A 15,783-nucleotide genomic window follows, 5' to 3' on the forward strand; every position below is an offset into this window, starting at 1 on the left:
AAAACGAACATAATTTTATAATCATTTAACAAAAATCTTCACATTGCAGAATAAATAAAAACGAAAACCCATTGATGATGGCACAGTGGTGCCGAAACATGTTTGGGTACTGAGAAAAACGATGTTTTGCTTAACTGGCGGACCTCACAGCCAAAAAATTTTAGCACACTTTCACTGCTCTTGCCTTCAACCTTTGCATCAGACATGGCGTTTTACTGCTTCATTAGTACCGACGCTATTGGCAACATAGTTTGCAGTTAGTACTTACAGACACCATTGAAAGTATCGGCCAAATTATATCATTGTACGCCAAACACGTCGGGAGATATGACGTCATAAACATTTACACGCGCGGAAAACCAGGTTTTGCTTAAAATGGAGCGCAAATTAACCAGACCATACTCACACAGCGTTTCATGGCCAGAGCACTTGGAGGCTTCGAAGGCACGTCAGGAATAATTCCAAACCGTTCTGAATCTTTTTCTCGCTTGCGCGTTTGACGTCGGATATCACACACGTCAGCTCACTTGTAAAGAAATGAGACGTCGGAAGTTGTTCCTGTGACCGACTCGTGGCGCCATGCCGACGTGCTTGCGTGTGTTTCAGTATTTTTACAATTTCCCGGAATCGGGGCTGTGGTGGACGAGAAATCTGTTGCGTTCCCCAGTATCTTGGTTAGACTGAGGCGACGATTTGGTTAGTAGTTGGCGAACGTCCGTGCCTCGTAAAATAAAACCTTTCGCATTCTTTAGTATCGTTGTGTGACGTCACGTCTCCTCTTTTGAGATTTGCTGATGAAACGCAAGCAGCCACACGCCACACTTTTCTTGTTCTCTTCCACGCTGCAGCGCTTCGTTCGGCTGTTCTCGTGTTAAAAATTTACGTGATGAGAGAGCATATGATGTGCTGAGAGAGCAAAGCATCAGAGATCCCTTGCAGACGCGTCGAGATGTGTGCGGCTTGTTGTGCAGAAAAGTTGTTGCAGTCGTGTCTCAAGAAAGAGTGAATCTTACCGGTTCTGACGCAGCCACTGGCCAACTTCTTTACTCGAGGTTCAGAAGACGAGATTAAAGGGCGGCGTAAATTTTTATGTGCAGCCTATAACGACGGTAGAATATAGATTTAAATTCTGTCATTTCCAGTGCAATAACTGCGAGACTCGAGGTGATTTGTTTTTCTAGTTTGCGCCAGAGGACCGAATCGTGTCAGAATGATAACATTTGTGGAGACATACTAATTATGTTTGACAGACACGTATGGCACATTTTATTTCGTTTGGCCACATACTGCTACAGAAGACTTACCCGTTGTTGAGAGTAAGCCACTGCTTTGCAAACATGGACAGTCTCTGACATCACATTTACCGACACTTAAGCGAGACAAAAATTACTGAAAATGGCCCCGTTTTGAAGAGGTCAGAAGTGTCGTGATCAGACAAACTGCACGTCGTCATAACTGGCAAGTGTGAGAACCGAAACTAGAGAATTAATGATGTCTATATTAGCGAGTACGAACGGCAATCACAAACAGACGTGCAACAAATGGCACATGTAATGAGAAACTACGCGAAAGCGGAGGGAACTGCTGTACAGAATGCAGAATACACCCAGATTCTCATTTCTGAAATTAATAACTGCACAATAGTAATAAGAAAATAATTATAAGGAAGCCCAGTGTGTCATAAATAGTCAAAACTGAAATACATAGGAAAGTGTAAGGTGTGAAGAGAGCATTAAGCTGTCAGTGCGCCCGAGCGCCGCCATCAGCACTGAGGATGGAAAAGAAAAGAAAAGTGCAGCTGGACTGGTGGAGGGGGGGCCTCGCTGGCCCGAGTACCCTCCACCACACACCAAAAGTGGCCGGGAGCAGCCGCTTTTATTTGTAGAGCACAGCCTAGCTCAGTATTAATTGTGTGCTACTAGGTTTAGGACACCTTATCGGAATCAAAGTTAATCTTCAGTGACAGTGAAACAATAACAATATTACGAGGAGGAAAGTAACTACTCACCATACAGTGGAGATGCTGAGTCGCAGGTAGGAACAATAAAAGGATTATTTTCACAGTTAAAGCTTTCGGCCAATGGCCTTTCTCAAAACACACACACACACACACACACACACACACACACACACACACACGACTGCAGGCTCAGGCAACTGAAACCACAATGCGTTTCGCCGAAAGCTTTAAGTGTGGAAATCTTTTTGTTGTGCCTATCTGCGTCTCAGCTATATGCTGAGTAGCTACTTTGTCTCTCGTAATATTGTTACATTCCATCCTGCATTTTCCATTGTTTGATTGAATAAAACTGTGACTGTTTAAGGGGGGGAGGAGTTGAAAAACATAACAAAATAATTTTTATATGTGAAATTTTATCGTTTTTTCACTTATTGTTGGTTGCGTTTGTTGCTATAGGTACACTGCTTCATAAGACACACTCTGTGATGAATTTTGCACAGCATACAAACCGTACTCAATGGTGTATGAAACTCTAGAATTTTCCAGATCTACTAAAAACTGTGGTAAAAATTGAGGTAATGAACTATACTGCAGCAATGTGTGAATGCTCACAATCTTGATAACCCACTGAATGTGCTATTCCAACTTTAGCCAAAGATTCAAATCCCGCTGGAAAAGTATACTTCAACTCGGTCTTTTTCCTCCTCTACTGTCATTGAAAACGATGACAACGAAATTAAGTACAGGAATCCAACGAAACCCTCGAGTTGATGCTGCGGTGCTGTGCAAATGAAAAAATTAGTTTTCCACAATTATCAGATGCCAGATGGAGTTTGTCAGATTGCACTAATTATGACTGGTTCACAGGCGCTTTTCTGCTGCTTATTGTAACTATTTTTTGAATTTAAGCGCTGCAAGAATAGAAAAATCAGATTTTCGCCGTTCGGAATATTCGAATTCACCTCGAGTCTTGACGTTTCGAGCAACGGCAGAATATCCGTGTAAGGAGAGGTGGCGACACAGAAGCCACGTAGCGCCTGCCTTATGGCGGCTTCTCCAGAGGCAGTCACCTCGGTAACAGTGTTGTACAGCGAAGACACGTTGCCAACTGAACCGCTGGAGAAGCTCCAAAGTTGTGAATACCGTCTGGTGAACACGCGTTCAAGGTTTCGGTCCGATTAAGGCAGTAAAACACAAATAATTGTCGCAGTTATTAATCTAAGACGTTTCCTTCGCACTCGGTGCATCGATTTATTGCAAGTAATTACACTCCAGCTCCTAAACCTAGCTTCAGAAATGCGATTAAGACATGTAATGAGGATATTCCGGCCCTTGCCACCCACAACTTCGTTCGAAGCTGTAGCCACTTCACTCACAGAACACGTCAGCTGGTATCCTCCCTGGAACTTGGCAACAACGGCAGAATGGTTGGCAACTCTGTGACCGGCGAGTTACTTCCTCGACGGCACAGAACCATGCTGCCACATTCACTCCATGTTTTCGTGTCGTGATTCAGGTGAATAATGCGAGTGATTTTCTCTTGAGGTGTGATATAAGGATATCAGTTAATGCTTTGGAGTCCACGGGAGTCGTTCCACACGGGAGATAACGCCTACCCACCCATGCCTCTTAACGCAGCGGTTTCCTGTCACAGCGGCCACTGGGCCGGTAAGTAAGGCACACACGCTGCACCTCTGAGGTAGCGTGCGCGCCTGCCAGCTGCAAAGCTGCATTCGTTAGCCACTCGAGAATCGCTGAAAGCCACATTTTTACTTCTTTTGTGGCGGAGCTGCAAGCAGGCAGACGGAAACTCGATAAGGCAATCGTAAGACAACGCTCGACCAAAACTCGTTTCGCTACTTTCCGTACCCCACAGTGTCAGAGCGAAAACCTTAACGGTACTGAGAAATTCATAACGCCACTTTTGTTTTCTGCCGGCGTATTTTTTGTTGCGCATACATAATTTCGTCTATGAACTGCCACATTCTCATAGTACTTGAGTATCATACAGGACGTGAAGTAAATACAGACTAATTCGCGTTAAAATAGGCATAATCGTCTTACAGACACTTGATGCTTCATTAAGATAGACTACAGTCGTGATGTTTCTGGTAGCAAGTTCAACTTCATTTGTATTAGTACAGTCAGTATTTTAATTGCGTTTTCCATTCGTTTATTGAACACAAGACTAATCGGTAAGAGAAATTAATCAGCAGCAGTATATTCTTTCACAATATCTAAAACAATCTGACGATGCTAAAGTAGTTTACAAATTGTACGCCTGCAGAAATCTACTGGTCCTAACGATGTCATTAAACCAGTGTAGTTTGAAGAGCATTTTCGTCCAGAAATGAAGTACCTTGACGGTTGATCGATCAAGAGCGGGAACGGTAAAAGTTTACTCGTATACTATGAGGGACAGGCGCCTGAGAGATGACTTCCCTATCAATCTCCTGGATAGTTTTGTTCCTCAGATCAACAGAATGCGTTATCATGTAGCAGCACGTGTGATGTAGTTTTGTCGGTCGACTTTCTTACACGGCGACCGAAAGGTGTCTCAATTCTCGGCAACAAATTCCAGCTGTGGTGGACACACCCTTGGGGGAAGAATTCGTAGTGCAAAACACACTGTTGGAACTATCAGATGGAAAATATTATGTTCACACTACCCTTTGCTCGAGTTTACGTCTTTTGGTGGAGCTCAGCCTTTCATTTCTTCATAGGAACTTAACGTTACCAGGAGTATTGCTTAGGAATGCTCATTGAACGACCTGATGATGTTGAAACAAAACTGCAATAATAGTCACTGTGTTGATTTTTGTTGTTTTTCGAATTAGAGCATGCAGCACCCCTACACGAGAGTTCCGAACTTTGCGTGTTGAATGGAAACGTCGAATGACGGTTAAATAGTAATCCGTCACATCAGTATTCGAGACTTGCTTGATTTGGAAAATCATTCATGTCAGAACGATCTTTGTTGTAACAAGAAAATATTATTCTGCCGTATTTTGCCGGCCGGGGTGGCCGTGCTGTTCTGGGCGCTACAGTCTGGAGCCCAGCGAACGCTACGGTCGCAGGTTCGAATCCTGCCTCGGGCATGGATGTGTGTGATGTCCTTAGGTTAGTTAGGTTTAATTAGTTCTAAGTTCTAGGCGACTGATGACCTCAGACGTTAAGTCCCCTTGTGATCAGGGCCATTTGAACCATTTTTTTCTGGCGTATTTTCCCCCCAAAACACTCTCTCCACATACAGTTCAAATCTTTCGAGTTGCCTCCTCTGCATTCACCCATCTATTATACCAAAAGTAAATATTGTTGCAGACGTTACATCTTTTTCCACTTCCGACCCAATTGTACAATGGACGCGAACACGGGCCTACAAATTCAGAATACACGACGATTACACCTAGCCCACGGTCTCACACAACACATCACGGAAGCAGACAAAACTTCCTCCTGAGACTTCGGCATCTTACAGTGTTAACAGATTGTGCAGAACGCTGAAATTCGCGTTCCTAGGGACGGTCGGTTTTATTGGTCACCGTAAGTGAGAGAGACTTCGTCTTAGTTTTAATGTCCAAGACTGTGTACGTACATGTAACCGAACGCAATTTCGCATCTGATTGTCGTATACATAGACAAAGAGACACACGCCCTTATAGGTTGCAGGTAAGTGTTTGAATTGTGAAATTAGGCTAAATCTAGAAGTTCATTCTGTGGAGACTCCAGTACTACTAAAAGCCAATACACTAATGACTTCATTCTTCCTGCAAAATAATGCTGAAAAATTGATCGATGTTATTGTCCAGTATCGTCGTCGTCGTCGTCGTCGTCGTTGTTGTTGTTGTTGTTGTTGTGGTCTTCAGTCCAGAGACTTGTTTTATGCAGCTCTCCGTGCTACTCTATCCTGTGCAAGCTTCATCTGCAGTGCCTACTGCAACCTACATCCTTCTGAATCTACTTAGTGTATTCATCTCTTGGTCTCCCTCTACGATTTTCATCCTCCACGCCGCCCTACAATACTAAATTGCTGATACATTGATGTCTCTGAACGTATCCTACCAACCGATCCCTTCTTCTAGTCACGTTGTGCCACAAATTCCTCATCTTCCCAATTCTGTTCAATACCTCCTCATTAGTTACGTGATCTACCCATCTATTCTTAACTATTCTTCTGTAGCACTACATATCGAAAGCTTTTGTTCTCTTCTTGTCTAAACTATTTATCGTCAGTTTCACTTCCATACATGGCTAAACTCCGTACAAATACTTCCAGAACAGACTTCCTGACCCATATATTCTCGATGTTAACAAATTTCTCTTCTTCAGAATCGCTTTCCTTGCCATTGCCAGTCTACATTTTATATCCTCTCTACTTCGACCATCAGTTATTTTGCTCCCCAGATAGCAAAACTCCTTTACTACTTTTAGTGTCTCATTTCCTAATCTGTAATTCCCTCAGCATCACCTGATTTAATTCGACTACATTCCATTATCTTCTTTTTGCTTTTGTTGATGTTCATCTTATATTCTCCTTTTAAGACACTGTCCATTCCATTCACCTGCTCTTCCAGGTCCTTTGCTGTCTCTGACAGAATTACAATGTCATCAGCAAACCTCAAAGTTTTCATTTTTGCTCCATGGATTTTAATCCCTACACCAAATTTTTCTTTTGTTTCCTTTTCTGTAAGCTCAATATACAGATTAACATAACCCTGTCTCACTCCTTTCCCAACCACTGCTTCCCTTTAATGATGCTCAACTCTTACAACTGCCATCTGGTTACTGTAAAAATTGTGAATTGCCTTTCGCTCCCTGAATTTGACTCCTGCCACATTGAGAACTTGTGAGAGAGTATGCCAGTCAACATTGTCAAAAGCTTTCTCTAAGTCTACAGATACTAGAAACATAGGTTAGCCTTTCCTTAATGTATCTTCTAAGATAATTCGTAGGGTCAGTATTGCCTCACGTGTTCCAGCATTTCTACGGAATCCGAACGGGTCTTTCCCAAGGTCAGCATGTACCAGCATGTACCTGTAAAGAATTCGAGTCAGGATATTGCAGCCGTGACTTCAGCTAATAATTCCGTAATTTTCACACCTGTTTTCTTTGGGATTGGAATTATATTCTTCTTGAGTCTTGGGGGAATTTAGCCCGTCTCTTAAATCTCTCTCCCAAGGTTATCAGTAGTTCTAATGGAATGTTGTCTGCTACCCCGCCCTTGTTTCGAAGTAGGCGTTTCACTGCTCTGTCAAACTCTTCATGCAGTATCGCATCTCCCGTTTCATCTTCACCTGCGTCCTCTTCCATTTCTATAATATTGCTCTCGAGTACGTCTCCCTTGTATAGACCCTCTACATGCTCCTGCCACCTTTCTGCTTTCCCTTCTTTGCTTAGAACTGGTTTTCGATCTGAGCTCTTGATATTCCTACAAGTGGTTCTCTTTCCTCCAAAGATCTCTTTAATTTTCCTGTACGCAGTATCTTACCCCTTAGTGAAATATGCCTCTACATACTTCTTTCTCCTCTAGCCGTCCCTGGTTAGCCATTTTGCACTTACTGTCGATCTCATTTTTGAGACGTTGGTATTCCTTTTTGCCTGCTTCATTTATTGCATTTTTATATTTTCTCTCATCAATTAAATTCAATATCTGTGCTGTTACCCAAGGATTTCTCAGCATATTTCATAATAATTTTAATGCTCTGAAAACTCAAATACCCTGCAGTCTAATTTTTTCTGTTGGCTATATACTACTGGCCATTAAAATGGCTACACCACGAACATGACGTGCTATAGACGCGAAATTTAACCGGCAGAAAGAAGATGCTGTGATATGCAAATGATAGCTTTTCAGAGCATACACACAAGGTTGGCGCCGGTAGCGACACCTACAACGTGCTGACACGAGGAAAGGTCCCAACCGATTTCTCATACACAAACAGCAGTTGACCGGCGTTACCTGGTGAAACGTTGTTGTGATGCCTCGTGTAAGGAGGAGAAATGCGTACCATCACGTTTCCGACTTTGATAAAGGGCGGATTGTAGCCTATCGCGATTGCGGTTTATCGTATCGCAACATAGCTGCTCGCGTTGGCCGTCATCCAATGACTGTTAGCAGAATATGGAATCGGTGGGTTCAGGAGGGTAATACGGAACGCCGTGCTGGATCCCAACGGCCTCGTATCACTAGCAGTCGAGATGACAGGCATCTTATTCGCGTGGCTGTAACGGATCTTGCAGCCACGTCTCGATCCCTGAGTCAACACATGGGGACGTTTGCAAGATGACAACCATCTGCAAGAACAGTTCGACGACGTTTGCAGCAGCACAGACTATCATCTGAGACCATGGCTGCGGTAACCCTTGTCGCTGCATCAAATACAGGAGCGCTTGCGGTGATGTACTCAACGACGAACCTGGGTGCACGAATGGCAAAACGTCTTTTTTTTTTTTTTTTTTTTTTTTCGGATGAATCCAGGTTCTGTTTACAGCATCGTGATGGTCGCATCCGTGTTTGGCGACATCGCGGTGAACGCACATTGGAAGCGTGTATTCGTCATGGCCATATTGGCGTATCACCAATTGAAACGTCTGGTCAATGGTGGCCGAGCAACTGGCTCGTCACAATACGCCAATCACTACTCTTGACGGACTGTGGTATCGTGTTGAAGCTGCATGGGCAGCTGTAGCTGTACACGCCATCCAAGCTCTGTTTGGCTCAATGCTCAGGCGTATCAAGGCCGTTATTACGGCCAGAGGTGGTTGTTCTGGGTACTGATTTCTCAGGATCTATGCACCCAAATTGCGTGAGAACGTAATCAGATGTCAGTTGTAGTATAATATATTTGTCCAATGAATACCCGTTTATCATCTGCATTTCTTCTTGGTGTAGCAATTTTAATGTCCAGTACCGTTTTTTATCATCATGTAATAAGACATTAAAAACCTTATTAACATTAAAAAACTACACTACTAATTTTCAGGTTTTAATTTTCTTCTCAGAGGTTTCCTGTGTACTAGCTGGAAATTTTTCGGAGAAATCTAGCTACAATGGCTTCTTGCAGCAATGGCAAACACAAGAAGTCTTTCTCTTGTTTTTTGGGTGACAGATGGAGCGTGTTTTGCGTTTCTCCAACCGTTATACCACTACTTCTACATCCGGTTCTGGTAGGCGCAAAACAAGATGAATCGACACACAAAGTTCGCGGGCTATGCGGTAATGGTTGACTCGCTCTTTATTGTGCTGTGAGCAACGAGTTTGCAGGATTCATCAAAAAATGAAAGCGGCTCATCTGAATATAGTTTTTGTAGGAATTGTGAAGGACAAACGTGTTCACACCACTTACGCCCAACACGCGGAAAAGTATTATCGTTTGCCATCGCTGGAAGAGGCTTCGGTCACCTCCGACATTTGTTTCAATGAAACATATATCTAGCAGGACCTTTAGCTAAAGATGGAGTCTCTACAATTGTCTTTACCACTTCGATAACTGTCATCATTGAAGGATGTCCCAGGTGGCGAAACAAATTCGTCTGCGCTGTTCCTCTAGCGAAATATATCTTCCCTTCCAATTTCGTTGTGACTATCTAATCAAACACGATAAAACAGTGCCGGCCGGTGTGGCCGTGCGGTTCTAGGCGCTTCAGTCAGGAACCGCGTGACCGCTACGGTCGCAGGTTCGAATCCTGCCTCTGGCATGGATGTGTGTGATGTCCTTAGGTTAGTTAGGTTTAAGTAGTTCTAAGTTCTAGGGGACTGATGACCTCAGATGTTAAGTCCCATAGTGCTCAGAGCCATTTTTGAACGATAAAACAGTATTCGCAAAGTGAAGGAGCATAACACGGACAGCAGATGGAGACTCGGCCACTGAATCCGTAGCGCAAAGTCCACAGGTGTGGCCTCGGAGAGCGCTCGCACGAAAGCAGCAGCGGTGCTGTAGCTTCAGGTCAGACTGCAGAGAACAGCCCCGCCCGTACGCATCAGCAGCAGAGCGGCAGCAAACGCTGGGACGTTACGGCTTAGGTGTCAAAATGGCGCTGAGAGGGGCTGAGCGGACGTACAGGGAGTTGGTTGGTTTATTCGGAATGCAGTGTTCTGTCGCGGGAAGCGTGGAGGCTGCTCCGTTCTTAGAGAGAGAGAGAGAGAGAGAGAGAGAGAGAGAGAATAGTGCACGAGGTGCGGACGTGACTGCTCGCTGCGTCAGCTGCTGGTGCGCGGGGTGGGGGGGGGGGGGGTCACGTGACGTCGCAGCCACCGCCCCTCCTCTTCTAGAACAGTCTCTTGCGAGGCGGCGGTCAGTCGCTTTCCTACAGCAGGGCAGGCGTGTTCGTGGACGCAACAGGTAGGACTAGTTACGTAAACATCGATAAACTAACGATCAATTATTAGCCTCTGCACTATCTTCATTATAATGAAATCTTCTTCTATAGACGCGCGAATGTTTTCGGATGTTGTTTTACTGGATTCCTAATATTCACGGTACACTCGTGAAATTGTCGTTCGGAGAAAACCCCACTTGATCGCTACCTCGGAGATGCTTTGTCCCATGGCTAGTCCGCCGACTGTCACACCAGGTTCCAACTTACTTGACTGTTGTTAACCTGCCCTTGTAGCAGCAGTGACCGATGTGAGGCTAAGCGCAAATTGACTTCCTTTTTTTTTCACTCCAGTCACTAATTTTTTAAGAGTTATCGACAGCCATATTGCGCGTCAGAAAACTTTAACAACTCACACAAAGACTGCCAATTCTGTTGGAATTTTGGTTGAATCCCCATAACCCATCGGTATTTTTGACACTGAGCGACTGGAATAGAAACTTGCCAAAGGATTTTATTCCTTCTCTTGATCTGAGCATGATTTAAATTAATGACGAGCGCTCTTTCAGGCGGAATGATAGGAACATGCCAGATGCTGGTTACTCACATACGGCTTGCAAAACTCACAGTGTGCAGTTCGCGAATAAAATAGTTCTTACTGAGAAAAATAAAAAAATGATCTGTCTGTCGCACAACACAATGGTCAGTACATTGTCAGCAGTTGAGCATAATGCGCACGAAAGTAATGCGGGAGGTAGCCATTTGTGCCTTGTGAGCCATAGTTCGAAAAACATTGTCATGAAAGTAGAGGTGCCTTTTTCAGCAATACATTTCAACAAATTAAATATATTTAATTACCACACTCTTTCAGGAAACTCCTACTTTCGTAATAATACCTGTTGCATAATTAGTTTATTAATGCTGATACTATGTATGCAACAATTGAAATCGTTTCTCTCAACATGGCGAGCCAATTAAAACATGATTGTTTGTGACTGTTTTTCGACTGTTTCTAGCTTGCAGTGGAAGTGTGATGTCCACCTGTACATAGTGTAATGTCTCGTATTCCATCAATATCCAAATAACGATAGTGGAACTTACGTACCACATTCCTTTGGACGATTTTTTCCAGATGCACAAAGTGGTCATATCTGTGGAAATTACACGTTTTCGACTTTTTGCAACAGATCGTAGAGATACGGCAGCATAACAGGCAAAGAGTAGGTAACGATGTTTTACTTTCCTGCCTTGCCTCTAAATCACGTGATTTTATAATATTCCTTACTTCCTCAAACACTATCTTCACGATGAATCGTCTGAACATCACTCAGTGACAGTAAAATACAGTATACAGCAAGGCCGTATTTTTCGGATGGGCAGTACTTTCACTGGCCATATGCGCCATGCCAAGTGGACACACGGCAGGACTGCCTCCCCGCCCCATCCCTGCCTCAGTGCTCGCGCGGCGCGAGAAACTGTGCCGCAACCGGAGCGCCGCGCGACCTGGCGCAGACGCGCGTCGCGTCCCAGTCGCGTCGCGTCGCAGTTTGAGCGGTCCCATTTGAACCTGTGAAGTTACGAAAACGCGCGCTGCACTGGGTCGCGCTATACGCGTCTCAGTGTGCGTCTAGCCTAACAACTGCGACACACGTGTGTTACATAGGCGTTGCCGACCGCAGCGCCATATTCTGCGTGTTTATATCTGTGTCTGAATACGTATACCTATACCAGTTTCTTTGGCGCGTATCAATAGTTTTGAAGAACACCGTCAATAGTGTGTCGGCTATCGATGCTTAAGTAACACTAAGTAGTGGCCTTCCTCTGTTGCGGGGGCGTGAGGCCGTGGGGCGGCACGAGGGGGCAGCGGCTGTGGCCGGCCCGCCTCCCCCACTTCCGCCCCCGCCGCCCACAAAGCCGCAGGGCGGCGCGCCTCCCACGCTGGCCTTCTGCCCTAGTGTGAACCACTGCAGACGTGACCGCGTGCGTGAATTACGTCACCCGGTCGCGACTGACGTGAGGTGGCCATTCTGTGCCGCCACAGAGGCGAGGACAACTTTTCCGCTACTGGAGACCTGCCAGTTTAGCAGTGCGGAAGTACACTTCTCGGCGAATTGCTCTGACGAATTCTTCCGAGAAAGTTTGCCGAGTAAAGTGTCTCACGTCGCCAGAAGACGTCGTACAAGTGTTGCCGGAACATCGCTCCGAGATGAACGCATTACTCGGGGGCTTCGACATCGAGAAACGGTGAGTGTCTGTTCCTTAGTTTAGCTGTTAAGTCCCACAGTGCTCAGAGCCACTTGTTCCTTACTTTCTGTCGCCTAGTGTTTTCAGCCAACGTGTAGAGTACCTTTTCGGCCCGCTAGATGGCGGTGCCATTGGTCAAACGGATATCAATTGCGTTTTTTAAATAGGAACACTCATTTTTATTACATATTCGTGTAGTACGTAGAGAAATTTGAATGTTTTAGTTGGACCACTTTCTCCGCTTTCTGATTCATGGCGCTATAATGGTCACAAACGTATAAGTGGTATTACGTAACATTCCGCCAGTGCGGACGGTATTTGCTTCGTGATACATTACCCGTGTTAAAATGGACCGTTTACCAATTGCGGAAAAGGTCGATATCGTGTTGATGTATGGCTATTGTGATCAAAATGCCCAACGGTCGTGTGCTATGTGCTCGGTATCCTGGACGACGTCATCCAAGTGTCCGGACCGTTCGCCGGATAGTTACGTTATGTGAAACGTCAACCACGACCTGCAGCAAATGATGATGCCCAAGTAGGTGTTTTAGCTGCTTTCGCGGCAAATCCGTACGTCAGTAGCAAATTGCGCGGGAATCGGGAATCTCAAAAACGTCGGTGTTGAGAATGCTACATAAACATCGATTGCACCCGTACCATATTTTTATGCACCGGGAATTGCATGGCGACGACTTTGAACGTCGTGTACAGTTCTGCCACTGGGCACAAGAGAAATTACGGGACGATGACAGATTTTTTGCACGCGTTCTAATTAGCGACGAAGCGTCATTCACCGACAGCGGTAACGTAAACCGGCATAGTATGCACTATTGGGCAACGGAAAATCCATGATGGCTGCGAAAAGTGGAACATGAGCGACCTTGGCGGGTTAATGTACGGTGCGGCATTATGGGAGGAAGGATAATTGGCGCCCATTTTATGGATGGCAATCTAAATTGTGCAATGTATACTGATTTCCCATGTAATGTTCTATCGATGTTACTACAAGATATTTCACTGCATGACAGAATGGCGATGTACTTCCAACACGATGGATGTCCGGCACATGGCGTGCGGTTGAAGCGGTATTTAATAGCATATTTCATGACAGGTGGATTGGTCGTGGCCCGCACGTTCACCGGATCTGACGTCCCCGGATTTCTTTCTGTGGGGAAAGTTGAAGGATATTTGCTATCGTGATCCACCGACAACGCCTGACAACATGCGTCAGCGGATTGTCAATGCATGTGCGAACATTGCGGAAGGCGAAATACTCGCTGTTGAGAGGAATGTCGTTACACGTATTGCCAAATGCATTCTGGTTGACGGGCATGATTTTGAGCATTTATTGCATTAATGTAGTATTTACAGGTAATCACACTGTAACAGCATGCATTCTCAGAAATAAGATCACAAAGGTACATGTATCACATTGGAACAAGCGAAATAAAATGTTCAAACGTACCTACGTTCTGTATTTAATTTCCTACCTGTTACGAACTGTTCGCCTCAAATTGTGAGCCATATGTTTGTGACTATTACAGCGCCATCTACCACAGAGCGAAAAAAGTGGTCCAACTGAAACATTCATCTCTCTTTACGTACTACACGAATATGTAATAAGAATGGGGGATCCTATTTAAAAAAAAAAAAAAAGTTGATATCCGTTTGACCTATGGCAGCGCCATCTGTTTCCCTCCTTAAAGGTAGACAAGTTTCGTTTTTTTTTGTCGTTTTTTCGTTTGACGCTTATTTCGTGAGATATTTGGCCCGCTCTCGATCAATGGACCACTGTGTGTGTGTGTGTGTGTGTGTGTGTGTGTGTGTGTGTGTGTGTGTGTGTGTGTCACAATGACAGTTACCTTTTAATTATTTTCCTTAATTGTGCTTCATATTTTAGGAATAAATGCAACGTAATTCGTGGAATTTGGGTCTAAGAATGTAGGCGCCGTCTGACGTACGTCATGCACACCTTAGGCCGTAAAATGCTGCATAATGTGCCGCTTGAGGTGTCGAAATCTTTCTTAAAGCTGGAGATACCGTCGTGTCGTACTTACAGTCTAGTCTAAACGTGCTCGGAGCTGCAGACACGGAATGTCGGCTATCCGGTGACACAGTGACTCCGCAAAGTGTTCTTCTAATACGTGATCGTATGTTTAAGGGTGTATAAAGGGCCGAAAACTGGCGGATTGAAACGAAGCAGGTACAAGCACGTCCTTATTGATCAGTGAAAATGAGAATACAATAAAGAAACACAGGTTTGCTGCGTGAATAAACACGGTTAAGCATTCAGAAGTACAGATAGGCAATGTAAGGCGCAAAATTAGTATTCGTCTGCAGTACTGTAAATCACACTTTGAAAATAGAACGTTGTTAGTAGGGCCTCCTTTCCTCCTATAATCGCTGGCATTCTTGCTTGGAGTGGATTTCACCAGAGATTCTGTTGTTTGCACTGTAATTTTACGGCATTCCTCTTGGAGAGCGGTCTGTCGATCAATTCTATTGGATATCTGACGTGATGCTTTTGTCGAGCAAATGCCACAAATTGTCGATAGGATTAGTGTCTGGGGTGTCTGCATCCAGTGGGGCCTGTTATACAACAGCCACAGTTAAGAGCAGCACGTTTTGAATGAATGTCTTGTGTGAAAATATAATACCCATATGATTCACAGTACTGTTTTTAGGGTATTTATGGTGCATCTTGTGGTCCATAATGCCGTCAATGAGCACCCTCACACATGTACTGAAACCATGTGTAACTGCGGCTGTTAAATTTCTCTGTTCAAATTCAGAATTCTTTTTTCTCCACGGTGTTACGCGCCCTTTACACGTAAACAGCTCAAATCCATTCTCGTCAGTAAATACAACCTTCCTGCAGAAATGAAACGCACCTGATTTACGTTCCCTTCGAAATGCAACTCGCTTTCTTCTACTCACTTCACTTCACTTCACTTCACTGACGTACGGTTTTTTGCGGGCTGTTCGTGCAGAAACAGGCCTCCCTTTACGCACACGAAAACCAGTAGCGAGGTGTGGGGCGCTGAGTTTCGAATTTTTGATGACTTCTCGAAGTAGCTGTCGTTTCTCCATCTCGGACAGAACTGCAGCACGACCGCTTCGCGATTTGTTTCCGTACTTTCTGCTCGGATTAAACCTGTGTGTAATACTCGTAACTGTACTGCTGTGTGTACCGGCGGTTTCTCCAAAACATTTTCCTCGTCGAAACAACCTGAGGCACGTATCTCTTCGTTTATAGTTTCGCA

At 44.6% G+C, this 15,783-nt stretch overlaps 2 protein-coding genes across 3 annotated transcripts in view; both read left to right on the forward strand.

The window, feature by feature from the left end:
* The window catches only part of LOC126213537 (speckle-type POZ protein-like), a 679,117-nt gene that overhangs the window by 11,594 nt on the left and 651,740 nt on the right, over positions 1-15,783 (forward strand). The window lies entirely within an intron of this gene.
* The window catches only part of LOC126213534 (serine/threonine-protein phosphatase 6 regulatory ankyrin repeat subunit A-like), a 59,890-nt gene continuing 47,541 nt past the window's right edge, over positions 3,435-15,783 (forward strand). For both annotated transcript variants that reach the window (XM_049941378.1, XM_049941379.1), the window contains exon 1: positions 3,435-3,628. In XM_049941378.1, the coding sequence (XP_049797335.1) occupies positions 3,529-3,628 (100 nt within the window). In that variant the 5' untranslated portion in view covers positions 3,435-3,528. The remainder of the gene's footprint in view (positions 3,629-15,783) is intronic.

The sequence above is a fragment of the Schistocerca nitens genome, chromosome 11, assembly GCF_023898315.1.
Source record: "Schistocerca nitens isolate TAMUIC-IGC-003100 chromosome 11, iqSchNite1.1, whole genome shotgun sequence".
Taxonomy (NCBI): Eukaryota; Metazoa; Arthropoda; class Insecta; order Orthoptera; family Acrididae; genus Schistocerca; species Schistocerca nitens.